The following is a 20,880-nucleotide window of genomic DNA, read 5'->3' as shown; positions in this document are numbered from 1 at the left end:
TCGGTCATGTTGTTGGTGTCAGTTTTCTGGAAAACAACTTCCCTCCTCCCCGAAACCCAAATCTTCTTGAAAAGGGCAAAGAAAGTATCGGGAAAATTATTAGGGATGTGTTAATTTGGATTAATATTTTATTAACTACCATCACTGCTGCTTCACATTAATATAAATCCACTTCTGTCTCCTTCCATCATACAGACGGTGACAAATTTATAGAAGGTGCTTTAGAGAACACAGCTTAATTAACCTCCCCTCCCCAAAAAAGCCCTCTTCAAAGTCAAGCTGGACCTCTTCAGTGCTGATGTTGGGGATTTTTTTCCCCTTTAAAAAAAAAAGATCCACAGTTGAAACAGCACTGAGGCATCAAAAAGGCAAGCAATTTGGTTTCCATCTGTTTTATTTCACGCATTTGTAAATGGCAGAGGTATTTTTCCACACAACACTAATAAAAGAAGTCAAAACAAGCGCATTTTTAGACAGCTAAATGGATAGGTATAGACCCAAGGGGATTAGTTACAGAGGCACCCGTATGCGAGGCTGACAACGTTCCCGCCGCCGCAGCTCGTCACCGGCGGCGGGAGGCGCCGGGGAACTGCTGAGCCCCGCGCGGCCCCCGCGGAGCATCCGCAACGCATCGGCCCCCTCAGCTCCGCTCGGCTCGGCTCGCTTCCCCGGGCGGTCCGCGGAACGGCCGCCCCCGCGCACCGGCGCCTCGCGGGCAGCCGCGGGGTCACCGCGGCGGCGGCGAGTTGGGGCGCTGCCGGGCGGGGAACGGGGTGCCCGGGCCGCGCCAGAACCCTCAGCGCGCCTGGCCGACACGTCGCTCTCGACTGTCGCTGTCGACGAGGCCGGGGCTTCCCGGCAGGATTCGCCGCCAAGCCGCCTGTCTCCCAGGCGAAGGCGGGAGAAAGCAGGTTCCGAGGGGAGACCGCCTGGGGAATACTAGCAGCGAACGGACGGGGAGCGAGGGACGGAGAAAGACAGCGAGCGATGCTTCAAGCGTGCTGCCGCCTCTCAGCACTGCGGAAGGACCTTCTGGTGCCTCCACTGGTGTTGCGGCCCTGCGTGTGACGCGGAGGGATCCGCGCGGGTCGCCGTGTGCCCGCCTCCTGCGCGGCGGCCGCTGCCTCCCCGATATAGTGCGGCACGGGAAGGCGGCGGCAGGCACTTGGCGAGTGGTGCTCCGCGGGTGCGGAGCTGAGCGGGCGGCAGCGCGTTTTGCCTGGGCTGGTCGAGCATCTTCAGCTTGGAACTGTCCACCGGCGTGAGCTCCTGAACATGAGCCTCCTGCCTCTTTACCTGCTCGGATTGCTCCTCAGTAGCGGGCAAGGTAGGAGCGGGGCTACCTTTTTACTATTTTTTTTCCCCTTTTTTTTTCCCTTTAAAAAAATTCTTACCTCTACCGTCTGCTCACTCATATTAACATATAACCAGGAAAGACATGACGAAAAGAATTGAGCAGTTCATCACCCTGGAACCCAATTAAAAAGGACCTCAAACTTGCTTCACTGCCACCTCCCGCTTTTTTTTTCCCTTTTTTTTTTTTTTTCTAACTCTTCAAGAGGTTTCATTTATGAGAAAAAAAATCAAACTGGAAGGTTCTAAGTGCACTTAGCTTTGCATGAGGTTTTGCCGGTTTTTTTTGAGGGGAGGGAGATAGGAGGACGATGAATAGGGGAAGGAAATCAAGCGATTAAAAGAGTATATAGCTCTGAGGGATCGTGCCTTAAAATATGCATCTGCTTGAGGCGAAGGCAACGTGGGCATCATTTTTAGGACCAGAGAAAAGTGCTATCGGTAGAGCCGGTGAGAAATCAGACCTGAAGTCTGACTGTCGGGGTTAGTCCTTTTTAGAAGACCATTCCTGCCTCTCGGCGGGGACACCGAATCCCCCGGTTCACGGTGGCGGCGGGGGGGAAGGGTACGGCCACGGGAGTGTGCGTGGATACAGAGACTTTTTTGTAAGGAAATAACGCTGGGGAGGCAGGTGTGTGCGGAGACGGGGCGTGCTAGGGATGCGCCTCGGGCGCTGCTCGCCTTTTGCATGTGGATATGTATGTAGACGTACGGCGCTTCGTAAAATACGGACTTGGGGCTGTGGTGTGGATGGCGTTTTCGTGGTCTGGGTTTTTAAAGGGGGAATGAACATTTTATTTATTTATTTATTTATAGGATGTCATCGGTATGGTTACTTGAGGATTTGTGGTACTTCAGGTGACAGGCAGGGGAAGGGCATGTTCGTGCGCGATGCGGCACGTCCATGGAGCCCGGCTGTGAGGGATGCCCGCCGTGTTTCCAAACTGTTGGGGCAAGTTTCCGGTGTCCCTTCGGGGCCGAGCCGGACTGCCGAGCCGCACGAGGCCGGCCGTGCCCCCACTGGGATGCCTTCTGCCAGGCGCCTGGAAGCGCTGCATTGCCCGCACTTGAGGGGATGGGCGGGGAGTCCTGAGCTCGGGGCCTTTTTAAAGGAAGTTTTTTGGGGGTGGAATTTATAAATAATAATAATTGAAAAAAACCAACCAAAAATACCCCACTAGGGTGTCAGCGTGGGAGCGGCAAGGACCAGCCCCCGGTGCCGCCGCTTGGCAGCAGGGGGCGGCAGAGCTCCACGGCGGCCGCCGGTGCTCGGGCCCTGCCCCGCTCCGGGACAGGGGCGGCCTCGCCCCCCGCCGTCCCCACCGCGGGCACCGGGAGGCGGGTGCACGTACCGGCGATCCGAGCGCCAGGGCTGCAGGTCTCATGCAGAGGCCGCACAGTGCCTTGTGAGGGGGTAGTGAAATCTGTTGCGCTTGAGAAGGCGGGGGGTTTGGGGGCGCGTTACGCCGGGATGTATTAAGACTGCAGCTCTGAAGGTCTCCTTCAATGAATTTATCTCTAAACCTCCTACCGGAGAGGCATTTTGTCTCGGTAATAAGTAGCAAAGAGCCACCAGATGTTCTCAATTAATATAGAAATTCTTCTGTGCTTGGCACCTCGGGGTGAGCTCTGGAGCAATCCGATTATCAGCGGTTCAGAAACAGTTCGATGGCTTTTCAGCATAGCCAGTACCGAGATAGCAAAGGAGGAGGAGAACGGGAAAGCTCCCTTCAGGCTTTGCATTGATCTGGCCAGGTGTTAATGTGTATAAAGATGTGGTCTGTAGTTCCTCTAACGGAGAAATGGTAGAAAGCTAGTTTGTGAAGTGTGATTACTGCAGCGTGGGGGGATTACATGGTTTTGGTCTCTTACTATCGCAAATGTCAGGAGATAAATAATGGAGTGAAATTCTAGATGCTGTTAAGCTGAGTTTTAAAAAATAGTAGGGGGGTAGTTATGAGAGGGAGATGGAAAGAAGAGGAGGATAAATTAATGAATTTAATATTGATAGTAAATTATTAGTCTTAAAACCAAACAAAAACCCAAACCCCACTTTGTTTGTTTTATTTTTTTAATAAAAGAATTGGGTTACATTGGCAGGGAGAAAAGTAAGATTTTTAAACTGGCTGTAAAAATAGCAGAAACGTGAATCCAAAGCATGGGATAGTAAATGGGAGTGGGAAAACATCTGCATATGGAAACTATCCCCATTTAAGTTGCTAGGGGAGAGGAAAATTCTACAATGGGTTTTTAAAAATTATTTTTTAATAAGCATCATCATGGTGAGGAAGTCATTGTGCGTCTTTTATTTTTTGACAATTCCTTGAACTGATCTTGAGAATTTATTGAAGTTATTCAAGTCATTTGAGAAGGTCTTCCATAAAACTCTTGGGATTCGTCGTCTTCTGAAAATGCAGTGATGGGAAATACATCAAAATAAGTGAAAGCTGTGGTGTTTGTGAATTTTTTTTGCTTATTTTCAATAAAAACAATGTTATTGAAATACTAGATTGTAATTATGACCTTTTTAATGTTAAAGTGGTTATGGTTAAAAACAAGTCCAGTAACTAGTTTTGGATCATTTGCTTTGGAAATAATGATGGTCTAAATTTGAGAATTTTTATTTCTAAGAATATAGCTGCAGTAGATTTTATGAAAAGGAATGAAGCTTTTTCTTCAGGGAAGTGGTGGTTTTTGAGAGTACAGAGAGGGAACTGTGATGTATTTGTTCCATTTGAGAAAATCAGAGCAGTTTGAAAACAAGTAGCAGACAGTAACCCCCTCCCCCAGCCCCTTCAGTAAAGAGCTTATGAATGTCATAATTATCTACCAAGTCCAAATATTCCCTCTCCTAATTTCATCACAAGGGAGGAGTTTAACTGGCAATCTTGTTATGCTAAAACAAAAGGATTTTTTTTGTAACCTTTCAAAGCTGTCCAGACAATTCATCCAGGCTGGAAGGCCCAAATCTAATTATCTTTGCTTTAGTAAAAAATGAAACAAAACAGACATGCACACTCTCTCCAAATCAACAAAACAACCTACTCTGTAAATCTGTTTTTTAACATATGTAATGATACCACATTGAGAGACTTTGTTGTTTTTTATCAGTGTCTGGGAACAGAAACTTTAAGTGAATGAAATGGACGTCTCCCCAGATTGCTAAATTCTGGTTTTTTTAGTCACTCCATGTGATACACGTTTCTTCACGTTGGCAATTTTTTGTTAAGTTGCAGTAGAAAATGTTTTCCTTGTAGAATTTCATCTATTTTATGTTTATCCAGTAGACTCATAGGAGTGAGTACTTGTTTGGTGATTATGCTTTAAGTTTTCCTCTCTTCATGACTTTGATACAGATTTTTGTTTCTGTTTTTCGTGAAGAATTTCTTTTTACAAGTGTTTACAAGGGGCCTTTTGTTACTAAAGAACATCCCCAAAGAGATGCCAGCAGGTGCATCTTATTCACCACAGTGCTGTCCCTTTGTAGAATTCTCATTTTTTTCCTGCTTTTTGTGTAGGGAATCCATGAAAATTGCAATTTTAAAAATAAATCAGTTTGTCTACTGGATTAAGTAGAACTAATATTTTACTTCAATTGTATATCAAAACCTGAAACACATTCTGAGACTTCAGCTAATCGTTTTCTGCTACTAGTTGATTTATACAACTTCATTAAGATTGATAGATCTACAACCCTCTCCTCCTTTTCACCCTTCAAAAAAAAACCCAGAAAAAACCCAATTCAGACTCAAAGTAATGTTTGCTTTGCTATTTTAGCCTATGTAACCCCTCCTTAAGTAGTTAAGTGAAGATGAGAATCAAAATATCATCCTTGACCAATGAGGTGTTCTAAAAAATTGATGTAAGAATGGATGTTTGTAAAATACATAATTTTGTTTCAGGCACTTCTATACAAAGTGAATATAGAGATGTTTGTATGGTTTGTGGTGCCTCTAAATCATGATATGTATGAAATAATAGTTGTAGAGATAAAGCTTTAAAGTCTTTTCTAAGCTTTTCTAAGGTTGAATAGCAACATTTTGACTTACAGCACAGTTCATGTATTTCTTTAGATAACTAATTGTTTTAACTATGGGAATGTTATTGGAGTATTATAACAAATTTGTATGATTTACCTTTCATGACTTTCTTTTTCAACAAGTTTTTTGAGAGCAAATACTGTATATGTTTGCCCTTTCATTGACCTTTTCTTTGAGGCACCTTTCCCAAGTGATGCATGTTTATTTACTGATTTTCTTCCAATTTACTCCAGTAATGCCCCAGTTACATTCAGCACACGTCATTTGATTCCAGCACAATTGAGTCAAGTTAATATGACATTTTGGGAAACACGTGTTTTAACTACACTGTAATTTGTGGCTGTGAGTTGAAAAACCATTATTCAGAACATAGATTTCTCCTGATAAAGGATCTAGATAATAACTGGTATTCATATTTTAAACAAATAGTGCCAACTAATTTTTGACAGATATTCAGATTTTTGGCACAAGTATTTTTTTGTAAAGTAAGGACAGTATAAAGAATATTCTGAGGTTTTACGTGTCACAGGTAACTTGAATTTTATTTTTAGCCACTCAACTGAAATTCAGCAATAGAGAGAAAAGTGTATCCAAATCTGAAGACTGAGTCTAATGAGTTTAATGGACTAGATACAGGCCTATTGGTATCTAATATATCTTTTAATCACTTCCTGTTTTGATATAATCAGTTAATCATGATCTAATTCTGAGCCAGTAATTATCTATCGTCCGCTACCTTTCCTCTATTTTATGTATTTAACTGTTTTCTAATTTAGATGTTTGACTAAAGTAATTCAACTTTTGGCAACTACTTTAAAATCAGAATAATTTTAAATATTAAATAGAGTAATCAGAGCACTACTTACAGTTGCCTTGAGAATCTGAGCATGTCCATCTTTAGAAACATAATTCTGCATTCTTTCACAGAATCTTTTCTTGTTTTTGTATCTCATTTTCTCTTAATACTGTGGTTGTATGGATTTGGATATTTTTAAAGGATATCAGGAAAACAAAAAGAGTTAATTTAACATAGCGGGATACTCTTTAGATGGGTTACACTAACATCTTCAATGGGGTATCTTCAAAAACAAAAGTACCAAGATTCATATTTTTCTTATATGGCTAAATTTTTGTATTAGTTGTTGCCATTTGAATGATGACATCATTAGTTGGGGAAGGTGCTTTCTGATTTTCTTTACTGAAGATGAGCTTTGAATCTACCTCTTCATTTATTGAATTAAATGAATAAGAGTTAGAGGAATAAAACAATAACATGAACAGAGAGTGAGTAATTCATCTGGCTGCAGGTATTTGTTGTGACAGCCTACAGTATTAACATTTTTTCATAATGGAAAAGAAACCTTATTTAAAAGTTACCTAGAAGTTGTGTGGAAAAGAAATAGAATACATGTGCATACACAAGTCTGCCTTTTAGAAAACTCTCTTTAATAAGACATCTAAGGCTTTGAAGAACCTGCATTTGAGTAGCTTTATGGAAGCACTGTTGATTGCACTAATCCAGAGGCTGCACACTGAGCAGGAGTCAGTTGAGCTCAGTGGATTTTGGAGCGGTGGAGTATGTGAAAGCACCTCTTGAAATGTTAGGGGGTAAATAGCTTTTATTTTTTAAATACAATGAGATGAGATGACAGTATCCATTTATGCAACTGTCACGATTTAGGAAATTGAGTTTAACAGAAAAATTCTCTCTGCATCCATGCATCAAAACCTAGTTCATTAATGACAACAAGGAAGGAATGGCTTGAACTACAAATAAAAAGTAAGAGCTACTTCAGTATGAAATATAATGTAATTAAGTATGAATAACTATGAACACTGTGCCCAAATGGTATTGATTTTAGTCAGAGAAGAACTTGCAGTGACTAAAGTTTGTGTTTTCATGAGAAACATGCAATTATTTTGCTGTGTTAAGTAAATTTGAGGAGATAAACACTTCAGTGTTTATCAACTAAAAGTTCATTACTCTATTTCTACCTATTTAAAAACACTCTTACCATTAAGAAAAACCCAAAACAAACACCTTCTGAAATGTTTTGCCTGTTTTCTGCTCCTTTTAGAAAACAAAAATGCAGTTTGATTTAATCTGTTTTTTTTTTTTTTTTAGTATATAATGCTTGTGGAACATTGCAAATAGCATAAAGAGATGAAGTATTTCCAAAACCTATTCGAACAATTTTGTAAAGCCTGAAGACCTTCTAACTAAGGATGTCATGTGCCATCATTTTCCATGATCTAGGTATAATCTTATCATAAATAGCCAGTTTGGATGGACAACATGCAGATAAACTTGAGAAGCAGTGTATGGTACTATGGGAGTTTGGTCAGTTTCTTTATTGGTCTTCTCATCACTGAAATAATTTTTTTTCTTATCCAAGTACTATATTTTCTTTAAAGAACTAGCTTTCAATAAAAAGTGTAAAACAACATCATGTGAATTTGTGTTTGTTTTTCTCTTTGAATCATAGAATCGTAGAATGGTAGGGGTTGGAAAGGATCTTTAGAGATCATCTAGTCCAAGCAGAGGGGTTGCTTGTTTATATTTTTCCTCCTACCTAAATTTTTTCTTTGACTTTAGAAGAGTATACTGCTTTTTATTTGATGTTCTAATTACCTAAATAATATTGCTAAGCAGCAGACAAAAGTTGACGAATAACTTCATAATTCAGCAAAACCCAATGCAGTACATAATATACCAGTAGCATATGAATAACTTACTAGAGTATGAGTGAAATTGCCCTTTTCAAAATGACCTTTCCTGTTAGCTAATATTAAAGTGATTATTTACGTTGAAGCTGTAGCCTGAGTAACAATATCGACTGTTTGATTTGCTATGAGCTGAAGTTCATACTTGGAATTCATATGTGAAATTCACACAAAAAGTTGTTCTCCCTAGAACTTTGTACAAGAGATGCCATTTGGAGCGTATTATAAATTCATTTTAAAAACAGAAATCATTGCCATCAATTTTCTTGCTGCTGAAACACTGTGCACCATGTTCAATCAGGCTGCAAGCAATTTCAAACTCATTAAGTTCGTAGACCTCTGAACCACATCTGAATTTGGACTGTGTAAAATCAGATCTATACTTAAAATATTTAGGAAGAGAGAGACATAAAGCAATGTATGGAGATCCTTGTGGCATGTGTTGTAGACAGACATAAACAGGTAAGGAGGAGTAATTCTGTGTCTCACTATGAATAATTTTCTTTACTGATGACACAAAAGGAATTCATAATGTCAAGAAAGTTGTAATCAAAACTTCAATGGTATTATGTCAATACTATGTCATTATGTTATCTTAATTAGTCAAAGCAAAATAAAGATCCAGGGTTTGGGGAGAGAGTAGAAAGGGGGGATGTATCTACTGAAGACGAGTTAATGTGAATAGCATAATCTAGCAAGATATTTAAACTTTTTTATCATCTCATAGTCAAACTAGCATGCTTACTGGATCATAACAAAGACTGATGCACTCCAATGACCTTGACGTGACAAGGCAAGAGTCGCAAAGGAACAGAATAAGTGCTGAACAAGAAGACTGGGAGACTTCTGTTAGCTCAGTCTGCAACATTTGGAAATTATGTATCTGAGTGATATTTGTTAATAATCTTTGAAGAATTTTGTTGTGTGAATTTTTTCTTAAAGATATTAATAGTTTCATCTACTTGGTATTCTGTGTCTATGACTTTGCTGAAAGAAGCCTGAAAAAAACCTCACATCAATCCCTTAATTGATTTGTTGTAAATAATGGAGTAATACTAATTCCTTGTTGAACTATTCCATGATATTCATAATTGTATGTACCATAGAGAAGGTGCCTATATCTTGTATAATGTGGTCAGAACTACATTTTATATTCATGATTTTTGCAGTGATTTTTTTTTTTTTAACATTTCTTTACTACTTTTAAATGTTATTTATTTTCCTATCCATTCTGTAGTGGTTATCCTAATTAAAAAAATGTTAGTGTGAAGTACTTGAATTTTAAGCTGATCTGGACCAGGCTGATTGTAAAAATCCTTCTTGCTCTTAAGTATCCCTTTTGCACTGTAGTCAGTGTTACATATTATGTCTTATGAAGGGGAGTGGCCTAGAAGTAATTGAGCAGTTACCTCAGTAAAATGAGTACTGAGAGAGATTTGATTGCTCGGAAGATGACTCTCAGGGATGAGCAGACACACTGAAGACATACTTGAAAGGAAAGCATGATCTATGAGTAAATGGATATTTATTATCCAACTAGTTACAGAAACTTTCAGGATGAAAATTAATTTCTGACCAAAAAAGCACTGACTCTGAAGCATTATAAGAGCAAGAGGAAAGATGTCTGGTAGTTCTTCAGATGGTTCTTTATTCGTTTATAAAAAGATTACATTTAATGAGTCCTCACAATGTCCCAGGAGATCTCTCCAGATGATGTGTTTCTAAGACATTGTTCATACAAAGGTTTTCAAGGCAAAAAGGAAAAATAACTTTCAAATTGCTGAATGATACTTTCTGGAAAATATAATTGTGGATTTCTCATCCATTAATAAATATTACAAAGCAGATATTACCACTTAATGAAGTAAAAATAGACAGAGTTTCTTTGGACCTTGTTGCAAATTCTGCTGGTGTCACTAGACATTGTATGTACACTTAAAAAAAGAAAAAATAGTTATCTACAGTTGTTTCTGTGAAAACTGAAAAAAAATCATATGTTTGCATGTCAAAAACCTGTTTTCAATTTTTTTCCACTTACATACATTTCTTTGAAATTAGAAGAAGACTTATTAGAAAATTCAACCTTAAATTATGTATTTGCATATATAACAGAAGTAGAGAATTACAAAGGCAAAATTGAACAACTTTGAAATGTGTTTTTACTAATCATCTGAACTATTTTGTGTCAGACATCTGTATTTTACAACAGAAGATTTGCTTCTGTTCCTTTCTGTTTGGGTGTTTTGTTTTGTTTTGTTTTGCTTTTCCCTGAATTCTATTTTTGTAAATCTTATCTGGGATTTGAAATTCAAGGTGAATTACACCTAATTGGACATTGACATCAGTAATAAATAATGCAATAGTTCATGTACTCCTGTTCTTTCTGTATTGGGGAATAATAGACTATTTTTAGACTTATGTAAAAACAAATGGTGACTTTTTCCAGTGAAGATTGTCTGTGGTGTAATACAAATGCTACATCTATCTCTGGCATGTATAATTAAGAAAACCTGTTATGCAAGATGAGCTCTGCTGACAGAACTGTGCACACTCTGCAGCCATGGAACTCCCACTGAAGTCAATGGGAGACTTACGTGCCAAGAGTGCTGTTTTGGGGATTGTAATGATTGCAGTTTTCAGGGTCTGATTGAAGCTTTCAGGAGCTGTGTAACTCCCTTGTGAGTTTCTGAGGAATTTTGATTTAGTAAAGAATAGAAAACTGAGCTCTAAATTTATGTATATTTAAGTAGTGGATATGTTTATAAAGCAGTGCTGGAAAAGTGTGGTAGTAATCCAACAGCACAGAAGAACTAAGAACTTAAGGGGTCTTCTGGTGTGCCAGTTTCCATTCAAGATATTAGGAGAAAAAAAAAAAAAAGGACATATGTCTGGGTTTTTTTTTTTTCAATAATAAACCTAAAACCTTATTAAGTACTGGAAGCTACTGATTTTATTTTTTTTTTTCCCTTTGGGAATATATGAGAAAGTTGAGCTTTGTGCAATTAATCATTATGATCACTTAGTTGCTGCAGCCAAGATCATAGCTGTGTTGGAGTGTTTACCATTCAGCATGAAAATTCATAATTTGGTCTTGTGTGGTTTTTTTGAGAGTTTGATTTACAGGTTTGTTTTGTGTGGTTTTGTGACACTACTTAAAATTGTCCCTTAGACATTCAGTATTCAGGTCATGCCTGTAGGTCTGTAAGTGTACTGTCTGAGTGATCAGATGTTAAGTGGATTTGTGCCAATGTATGGCAGTTCCACATACTGGGTTCAATAGCTTTTAGCATTTAGTTGAAATAATCCTCACCAGCACCTTTGCATTACGTTTCTCTGAATGATTTTGGTTTATATAGACTGTGTATATACAGATTTTATGTTACTGGGTTAGAGAAATACCTCATATTGTGGTGCTGTCTATGCAGTTCTCTTAAACTCATGATTTTACCATTCTTAGAAGTAAATTTACAGATATTTGTTTAATATCATAGTAGTGGGTTTCATCAGTTTTGAGTGCACAATTTGCTTACATGCTGCTAATTTCAAAACAGTTTTAATCTTATGTTCATTTTTCCTATGTATTTTGTAAATATTAGTATAAATCTAAGGTTTCCCAGTTGTATTCAAAAACCTCAGGAAGCACCTGCTTTATTCTGTGCAGCTCTTTACGTGCAACACTCCTGAGAGCCTTTTTTTTGAGGGGTCTTCTTTGTCCTAGGTACATGAAAGGACATTTTATCTGATATGTATAAGAGCAGATCTGGCTGGAGAAGCTATTTTTCCTGCAAAAAGGTTGATGAATAATACACTGAATCATGTATTTTGTATTTATAGCAAAGTGGGTTCTCATTTAAAACAAACAAACCTAAACAAATTGTGAACAAAAAACCAAACAACCACACACCCACAAATAAACAACCAAGAAATATTAATTTTCAAGAATAAAGTAGTTTTACTGTTAAATAGAGTTCTGATGTCTGCTCTGTGCTCGTTTTAAACCGGGAAAGATAACGCTAACCATTGAGTGGAATGAAAAATTTGAAGAAAGAGCTACTTTATTATCATATTAATATTATAAAAGCTGTTCCAAGAAATTTGCTTTTTTTTTTTTTAGTTATGAATAGTGAATGTTATTATTGCTTTAATGCATCTTAAATATGACTATCTTCCAGACTACAGAGCACACTGAATGCAGTCCTGATGGGTTTCTAGGAGTCTCTGTTTTACTCAAGTCAATTCAATTTAACCTTGCAGAAAACCTATTTTTGTTCATAACCACACTGAAACTGAAGGTATTAAAGAAGTAACATGTATGTCTGTCAACATACAGAACAATCTGTTACTGCAGTAATGTTCTATTTTTACATATAAAACCAGCATAATGAATTTTGTAACCACACTTGTGATTGATTAAAAAAAAAAGCTGTAGTGGGGTGGGACTGGGGGGGGAAACTCAAACACCAAGAAGGAAGGGACAGATATTATTTATTGAAGGAATGTGCTTTCCTCAGAGAAACACTTTTCTCTTTGGTAATTGTCTTTTTTTCCTTCTTTTTTTGATATTTTTCTCTTTTTTTTTTTTTTATGTTGAGGGAGTGGGAGCTGTTACAATTCTGTTTCCATAGTTTAGGTGTGTTTTAAAACCACACAGTTTCACATAATGGCTCTGAAAGATTTTATTCTTAAGACTGGAAGACAAGCCTTACTTAGACATCTTCTGCATGACAGGCCATTTCTGTTTAAGGCCTAGTTGCATTTTTTGTCATAAGAGCACTGAAGACTGAACAGAAGTCACTTGGACAGTTTCCTGCAGATAAGACAATCATTAAGAGCCATGTTTGTAGAAATCATGACATGCTGTGAGGTGTCATTAACATCTAATTCTATTATTTTTGTCTTCTGTTGACTTTTAAGAACTCCCTTTGCAAATAAACTATGGTGAGGCTTTTAAAATATCAGAAAGGTAATCTAGGTATCCTCACAAGTATTCATTAGATTGGTAAAGACTTAAAATAGCTCTGCTGTTCATATTTCCATTTGAACTGGAGCCACATTTGTAAATATATATGTATTCAAAGTTTATTTTTCTTGAATTAAGAAATAAGTTTAAAAAGTAGTATCTTAAAATTCTGTAATCAGAAGATTTTGTGAATTTCAGTTCTAGGAATACCTGCACTTGTCTATGACAAAGGATTACTAAAATGGCAAAAATGCAAATGTAAACTTTTCTAAGCAGTTGTCAGGAAAAAAATACTCAGGGAAACAGAAGCTACTTTTCACAGTAAATACTTTTAAACAAAACAAACATTTGTACTATCAGTCTAAGTTTAATTCTTTGTTAAATACCTTTTTGTAAGGCTTAATTCCTAACTACATGAGGAACTGGGGTGTTTTTTTTCTTCACATTATGAAATGATTTATGGGATCCTGCTGTCTTATAAGAAGGAAAATGAGAGTAGAAACAGTTAGCCTTAGATTCAGTGAGCTAACACTGAGCTTTGCCCTACATTCATTTGGCAGAATTTCTCTTCTCTGGCAAAGTTTTCATTTACTTCCATTGCACAATGTAACGGCATTATCTAAACTTAAGCATGATGTTAGAGAGGTAAATATTTCTGTGGTAAAGTTTTTGATTCCAACCTCTTACATTTGATAATGCACATGATCAGTTTACCCAACAAAAAAGGCTGATTCAGCTGAAAAAAAAAAAAAAGTATGTGATTTGCTGGTAATTACAAACAGTAAGTAAAACACATTTTTTTGTAACCAGAGTACCATATCTGTCATTTCAGAATTATATGATCTGTCCATTCAGTGTCATACGTAACATTCACACAAGGAAATCTGTGACTATAACTGACACAATTGGCCTGTTTATTAACCTGCAGACAAGCTAGAGAAGGTAAGATAGGGATAGATGATTTTATTTTTACTTTGGAAATAGTTCAGAGAACACTTTTTTTCCTATAAGGTTCTCTGTGAAAAACATATTTAGTAAATATCTATCCATTATTATTGATGGATCTAAAATTACATTTTTATATTTGGTTTTAGAGCCTGTGTGCCACCTTGCATCAATAACATACTGAGGAATTCTCAATATGAAATGTACTAATCCTCACCAAACCTCCCGCCTCACCACTGGAAATTCAGGGAATTAATTTAGCTTACTCTCTTCTAGACAGATACAGACTCTCCTTGTGCATGCTCTAAGCTAGCTGAAGGCAAACTGTATCCAAATCAAAAACCTAAGCACTTTCACAGGAATGACAGTTTGAACAAACTACTGTTATGGATTCTTAACATTAGCAGTGTTGTGGTAATTACAGACGCACAAATTGACATTAGATTTCATCTGGCCAACTCAAAGCATGCCTTCACCTGTGGGAGATTGTGTTGACATACTCACAGCAAAATCAAATCAGGATGGTAAAAGATATTCAAGATAAAGAAAATCTAAACCAATAAATCTAAACAGCAAAGCAGCTTCCATGTGGCATGGAGTACCCACTGTTGTCAGGTGCAAGAGAACTGGAGGAAGACTTCTAAGTAAATAATTTCATTTGCCATGGGCTATGAACACGTTGACATATGTATATTGTTTCCAAATTTAAGCTGGGTTAAGGTGTCTCTGCATGAAAGTTATTCCCATTTCTGCTGCTGTTGTCATAGGCACAGCTAGCTAGATCCACAGCCGTGCATATATCATCTGAATAGGGGAGGTGTCACACAGAGCAATAAATTCTATTCAATCTCCTCAGTCTTTAGAGTAGAACCCCAAAAGTTGAACTATCTTTTTGGACACTTGATGTTATTCTATCAATTCCAGGAAGCCATACTGACCTCTACCCTACCTTTGTTAGGGACACTTAAACTATCATATTGTTTTGATAATGCCCACACTGTTTATATTTATGAAGTAGAGTCAAGCAGTATCCTTGTGGAAGACAGTCCAGTGGCATATTCAAATTGATATAATTGAAAGAATGTGAGCTACTAGTGAGAAAGGAAATCCTGGCTTTATTAAATAAATAACATTTGAAAAGTGCTTTACATTTAAGTCATTATTTTATCTTCAGTCAAACTGTATATTTTTGGTTTTCATACAGATAAAATTAAAAATTAGATCCAATAGATTGAATAACAACCATTTCTAGACAACAAAATAAATATCCAGTTAAACAGAGAAAAGTTTTTGAAAACATGAGAGGTTACAGTGGTCTTGTTAGAACATTGCTAGCAGACAGACATCCTGAGTTCTATCATTGTGAATCTTTGTGACTTAATACAAATAACTTTATTTTGTGCCTTGGGAATTCTACCTGTTAATCTGGCCCACTGTGTACTCTGAATGAACTAATTCAGAAAGAAAATTAAGTTAAATTTGTCTCTTAGACAGTGGTCCTTACTTGATATGTTGGATTTCAGTTAAGTTGGCATACTCTGTGAAACTGCAGTAGTTAAACTTTATGCCTTAGTTTTGCTAAAATCTGATTCTCTTTTTACATTGAAGCCAGGATGTAAATTTGAAGAAATTTTTTTTACAAAATGAGTGAAGTCGTGCCCCGTTTTGGTTTTTTTTTTTTTCCTTAATTGTACTGATATTTTCCATTATACCAATTTAAAATAAAGCATTAAAAAACTTGATCAAGGTCAGAATAAGTCCATTGTGAATCCAAAATGGAATCATCTGGCCTGGTTTTATTCCGCTGCTTTAACAGTCACCCCGCCTTCCTTTTATGTTAAGATGTGGAGTCAAAACTGACGTGAAAGCATGCAGTAATTATAAACTGATTTCACTGTTGTTTTTTAAGGTTGTACATACTAGTTCCAGCAACACTGTCTTAAATGGGCTTTTTCTGAGGCAAGAGTGTTTGCTTAGTGAGATGATTTGACATTCCTTTAGGATTCTAAAGAATGTCCCTAGAAATCCTTATTTAAATCTACAGATTGGCAAGTGGAGTGCTTGTGTTTTGGTTTTTTTAAAGAAGATAAAGAAACAAACCGGAAATGTACTTTCTTATGGGAAGCTATATTGAGGGGTGGGGGGGAGAAATGAAAGGAAAACAAATAAATAGAAAATACAAAATGTAATAAACCTTACAGATTCTGTAAGATCTGAATTGAATTTTTTTTTAATGTATATTTCTCATTCACTATTTTGACACTATCAGAATTTTTTTTTTTTTTTTTTTATTTTGAAATACTATCTGTCATACTTAAAAATACAAGTGAATAACCAAATTATTTGCTTTCCATGGCTGAACAGGCTGTTTTTCTGTTCAAGACTGGTTGTGAATGTTGGACTGGTAACACTTTAGACAAAATTGACTGAGACAATTGCTGCTAGTATTGATACGCTCAGAATCTGATGTAGCATTTCTCTTCTCTCTTGCAAACTACGTTTACTAAAATTCCCAAATTGGATATCTGTAGCATTGGGGTTTTGTATCTGTTTTTTTTAAATGAAGTTAGATCTAGTTTTATCTTTCTAAGTTTTATTTCCTTTTAAAAGTTTGATGATGTTTCATTACTCTCTTTATATGATCTTCAAATACATAGAAATAGTATAAAAGTGCTAAATTAATCACTGATAATACTATTTTCAGTTATGGGAATAGCTTAATCTTTTAACATTAAATAAAAAAGGCAGTGTTACTTGTGCAAGCCTTTTGAGTGAGAATTTTACAGAGTGCTAAATGCTGGTACAACTGACATTGTTCTTTAATCCAGACAGTAAAAATGAGAAGGACTGTGAAATGTTGACTGGAACATACATTTCCTGATCCCCTAGCACAAATGAGAAAACAGAGTAATTACAGGGCAAAATATATGTGTTCCCTGCATTGTTTGTACATGAAACAGGTTATCTATTGCTGCAAATTGGATTAGCTGTATGAACAGCAGCATAATTTATTTAAAGGCAGGTCTATAAGAAACAGATACTTTTTCTAATAAAAGACTCAGTTCAGACTCTGCAGTGAAGCACTTTTATCGAGCCTTCTTGCAAGAATGGGTGTCCTAGTAGGTACACCTGATGGATATAAAGTTTGGCTTTTTATTCCCTATTTCCATCTGTCAGATCCCTCCTTTGTTTCCCCATTGATTGGGTACTTGAAGATGTGCAACTTACTCAAGATGCCTAAAATTCCAATGAGCTATTTTAGACTTCCTGCATCCCTCTTGGATTTATTAATTCCTTTCTGTGATAAGATTTTCAACAGTACAGATCATTGACACATGATTGAATTCCACTATTATTAATGTTAAGCCGCTTTTGACCTAGTCCCTATCACATGTGCTTGATACTGCAGACCAACTATGTCCTACAAAAATGGCTACATCCTTCATACACAGCTGTGTCTTACAGATACAGCCATCTACTAACAGCTGTATTCTGCCCCACAAACACAGCTACATGCTACAAAAACAACACTGACATCTTCCATGGGTCTCAGACTTGGAAAAGGATGATGAAAGAACAAAAAGGAGACTTTAAAAAGGAGGTATGGAGAACACAGCTATATTTGTGTTTAGGTAACTTACGTAACTCGTGTATAACTGGATGTGTTTTAATACAGCAGAGCTTCATTGTTTTGACCATTGACAATGTAGAGAGCCCAAGTTTCAACATTTGAGCAGTAGCTTTGAACCTGTATGTCAGTTCTGTTGAAGTTACACATTTAAAACCAATCATAGTTCATAAATTTGTAACATCAATCACCATCTCCTTCTGAGTATGTATGAATATTCATCTTCTACTTCTTCCCCAAATGACTTTCAGAAATGATGATGTGCTTTCCAAATAGATATATATAGCTGATTCTTTAAAGTCAATAATGTAAGGTTCCTTATCAGTTTGAGATGAACTGAAGAGAGAACATATTCCTTCCTTCTGAAAGAGAATACTCAGATGAAGAAACATAATCTATACTAACCCAATCAAGTTAAATTATGATTAATATTGATAGCATTTACCAGATAAGTAACTCCACACAGAAAATTAGAGCAACTTGGTCAGAGATCCAAGGTAATTTTTTTTTTTTCCTTATCTGAGAATACTTTTAATCTTTTGATTCTATTGGATTTTTAATGCATTTAAAAAAAAAATCTCTGTCATTTAGTTATCATTGTCTCCAATGGGGTTCATCATGTTTTGGGGAAAACATAAAAACTGTAAATGCTTATAAGTTTTTGTGTCATTTAGTATTTCTTGAAAATTATGTAGATATTTTAGTAAAAAAAATCCTTTTTATTACTTAAATAAAAATATTTTGGTTTTTTCTCTCATGTTTAAATAGGCTGCTTGAAAAGAACAGTTAGAATTTTACTAGAAATTATGATTTGTTGCATTTAGTATGTACCTTGATTTTTTTTTTTTTCCTAATCTTGATTGTTGATTTTGCCATCCAAATCTGTCACTTTTTAAGATGTGTAATAAATTTGTTTACTACTTTTTTTTTTAAGATGGTTTATTTTAATAAAAGATGTTTTATTTATCCACATTCTTTAACACATAGCCTTCTAAAAGAAGAATCTTTTTGAGTGCAAAGTTCGTTGTCATGTTACTAGTGTGTGTTTCTGACTAGAATCTAAAGTAGCTTTAATCCATACATTCTTTTTTTCCTGTACTGGGATAGCTGCCAAATCTATGTCAGTGATTAACTTCTGAATGTGTCAGTTGTAACAAATACAGTTCATTGTTGCTTGACTAGTTAACAGCTAGTTAAAAGACAGGAACAGCTCAAATTAAAGAGAACTAATGTACATTTTGTATCTAAAATATTCAGGCTGTTAAAACCACTAAGAAAAAAACAGTCACTTTTAGGTAGGCAGAAATACATCTTTAAATCAAAACATGCCAGATCCTGGATAATGAAGTTATCTGATAAAATTGTGGCTAGTTACAGGTAGCTTTCAATAAATATAGAAGTACTTAAGCATCTTTTTCACTCATATGACAAGAAAAATGACACCCCACATAGAAATTCCATTTCCCACTCCCCCTCAAAGAAATCTCTCTCCAACAGTTAAAATATTAGAGATACTGGCTAGGAAAAGAGTATTACAAGAAATAAAAGTACCTTAACTTATTCAGAGATCCTGAGAATAAAAATTAAAATCTAGAGCAAAGCGCAAAACCACAGTTTAGATGGGGTGAGTTAATTTTCCACCTCACAGGCATACATTTTCAAATTATTGTCTTTTGTTATTTGAAGACTGTTTGTACCAATTCACAACATTTTTATGTTCATGTTTTGTTGGCAGATTTTCCTATAAAGTGAAATGTGGTTTGCTGTAAACACTTTAAAACAACAATGTAGTTAATTAGTTCTTTAAATTTCATGTACACCTTATTTCATAAATTTTAGATTTAGAAAACTTTCTAGTTTTGCAGTTGAAACTACAATTGCAGTGTAAATATTAGTGGTTTTTAATAACGTCATCTTAAAAGATATATTTTTGTATATTCTGTGTTGTTAAGCTTAACATGAAAATACTGGTAGTAAATGGAGATGAAAGGAGTTGTTGTAACAGGTGTCATATCCATTGTGTTTCATAAGAGCAGATTCAATTGTTTTATGACAATGATGGCAGGTAGAAGTACTTGAAGATAATTTCCTGGACTTCAAGAACTTTGCAGCAGGTAATAAGTTGTGCATGTTTGTTCATTATGGTAAGAAGCCTACAGTTTCATATTAGCAGTATGTATAAGTAATCAGATTCTAACAAATTGTATTGAGAAGACAGGTTACAATTGCCAGAGACCAGACTTCCATATCTGATGCATCCCAAGTACCAGACAAATTACTGTATTCTCCCTACAGTAATATCATTAATTTATTTTATTTAACTGTTTTTTCTGGCCTTCCCAGATGGCACAGAAGCCTAGAATCCCAGAAGACAGCCAAATATTCTCATAAATGTGCTCCATTTATGGTGTGAGTTGATTCTGTAGAAGCAACTTTGCCTAAGATAATTGTAGTATTATTGAGTAACTTACATTCAACATGTTAAAGTTCCATACTATCCTTAAAAAGACAGGACAAATGGAAACATGTTAGTCAGGAATGTTTCATATCTTCTGTTATGAAACAGCAGTATCCTTGGCCTGACATACTGTCCAAATCTTGTAACTTAACAAGCATTTCATTCCTTTGTTTGTAAGTACCCTACTCATAAATCAAAGATGTTTAGACTTTAATTTAAAATTATATTGCTGTCTTGTAGATTTCAATGGTAAAAACAAGTAATACAAAATTGATCAAATGTTTTTTAATCAGATCTAACTTACATCACTGTAATCAATGGAGGAAAGAAATTGATGCTACTGCTAATATTAAGTTCATGTGATTTGGAAGTATATTAAACTATCCATGTATATGTCAAAATATCCATTTCTTTGTAGTTATAGTTTGTGGCAGACAACTCCACTTTTTCTTCCCCCCCAATTATATTTAATCCTGTTCACCACCTAATAATTGTTTGAATGCCTATATACTTGAGTGTTAACTTTGGACTGTATATACAGTATATACACGTATCACAGTTTGTAAGATGAATGAGCTTTTACAAGTTTAGAAGATGCTAATTTGTTGCTGCATCCATGTAACTACTCTTCACCTTGCAACTTTGTATTAAATACTAGAATAATAGATAGACAGACAGAGTGTGCTCAAGTTTCTGGAAACATCTAGTTTCTAGTTTGGGTTCATGTTCAAATGCTCTTCCACGATCACATTAAATTACTAAATGTCATTGT

General features: G+C 36.2%; 1 protein-coding gene across 1 annotated transcript in view; it reads left to right on the top strand.

The window, feature by feature from the left end:
- Positions 1-412: 412 nt before the first annotated feature.
- Positions 413-20,880, top strand: part of NCAM2 (neural cell adhesion molecule 2) — a 271,912-nt gene continuing 251,444 nt past the window's right edge. The window contains exons 1-3 of the mRNA XM_062006146.1: positions 413-421; positions 645-1,202; positions 1,234-1,327. Of these exons, the coding sequence (XP_061862130.1) occupies positions 413-421; positions 645-1,202; positions 1,234-1,327 (661 nt within the window). The remainder of the gene's footprint in view (positions 422-644; positions 1,203-1,233; positions 1,328-20,880) is intronic.

Source organism: Colius striatus, chromosome 1 (genome assembly GCF_028858725.1).
Source record: "Colius striatus isolate bColStr4 chromosome 1, bColStr4.1.hap1, whole genome shotgun sequence".
In the NCBI taxonomy this organism is placed as follows: domain Eukaryota; kingdom Metazoa; phylum Chordata; class Aves; order Coliiformes; family Coliidae; genus Colius; species Colius striatus.
This window is presented reverse-complemented; position numbering and strand designations above follow the sequence as displayed.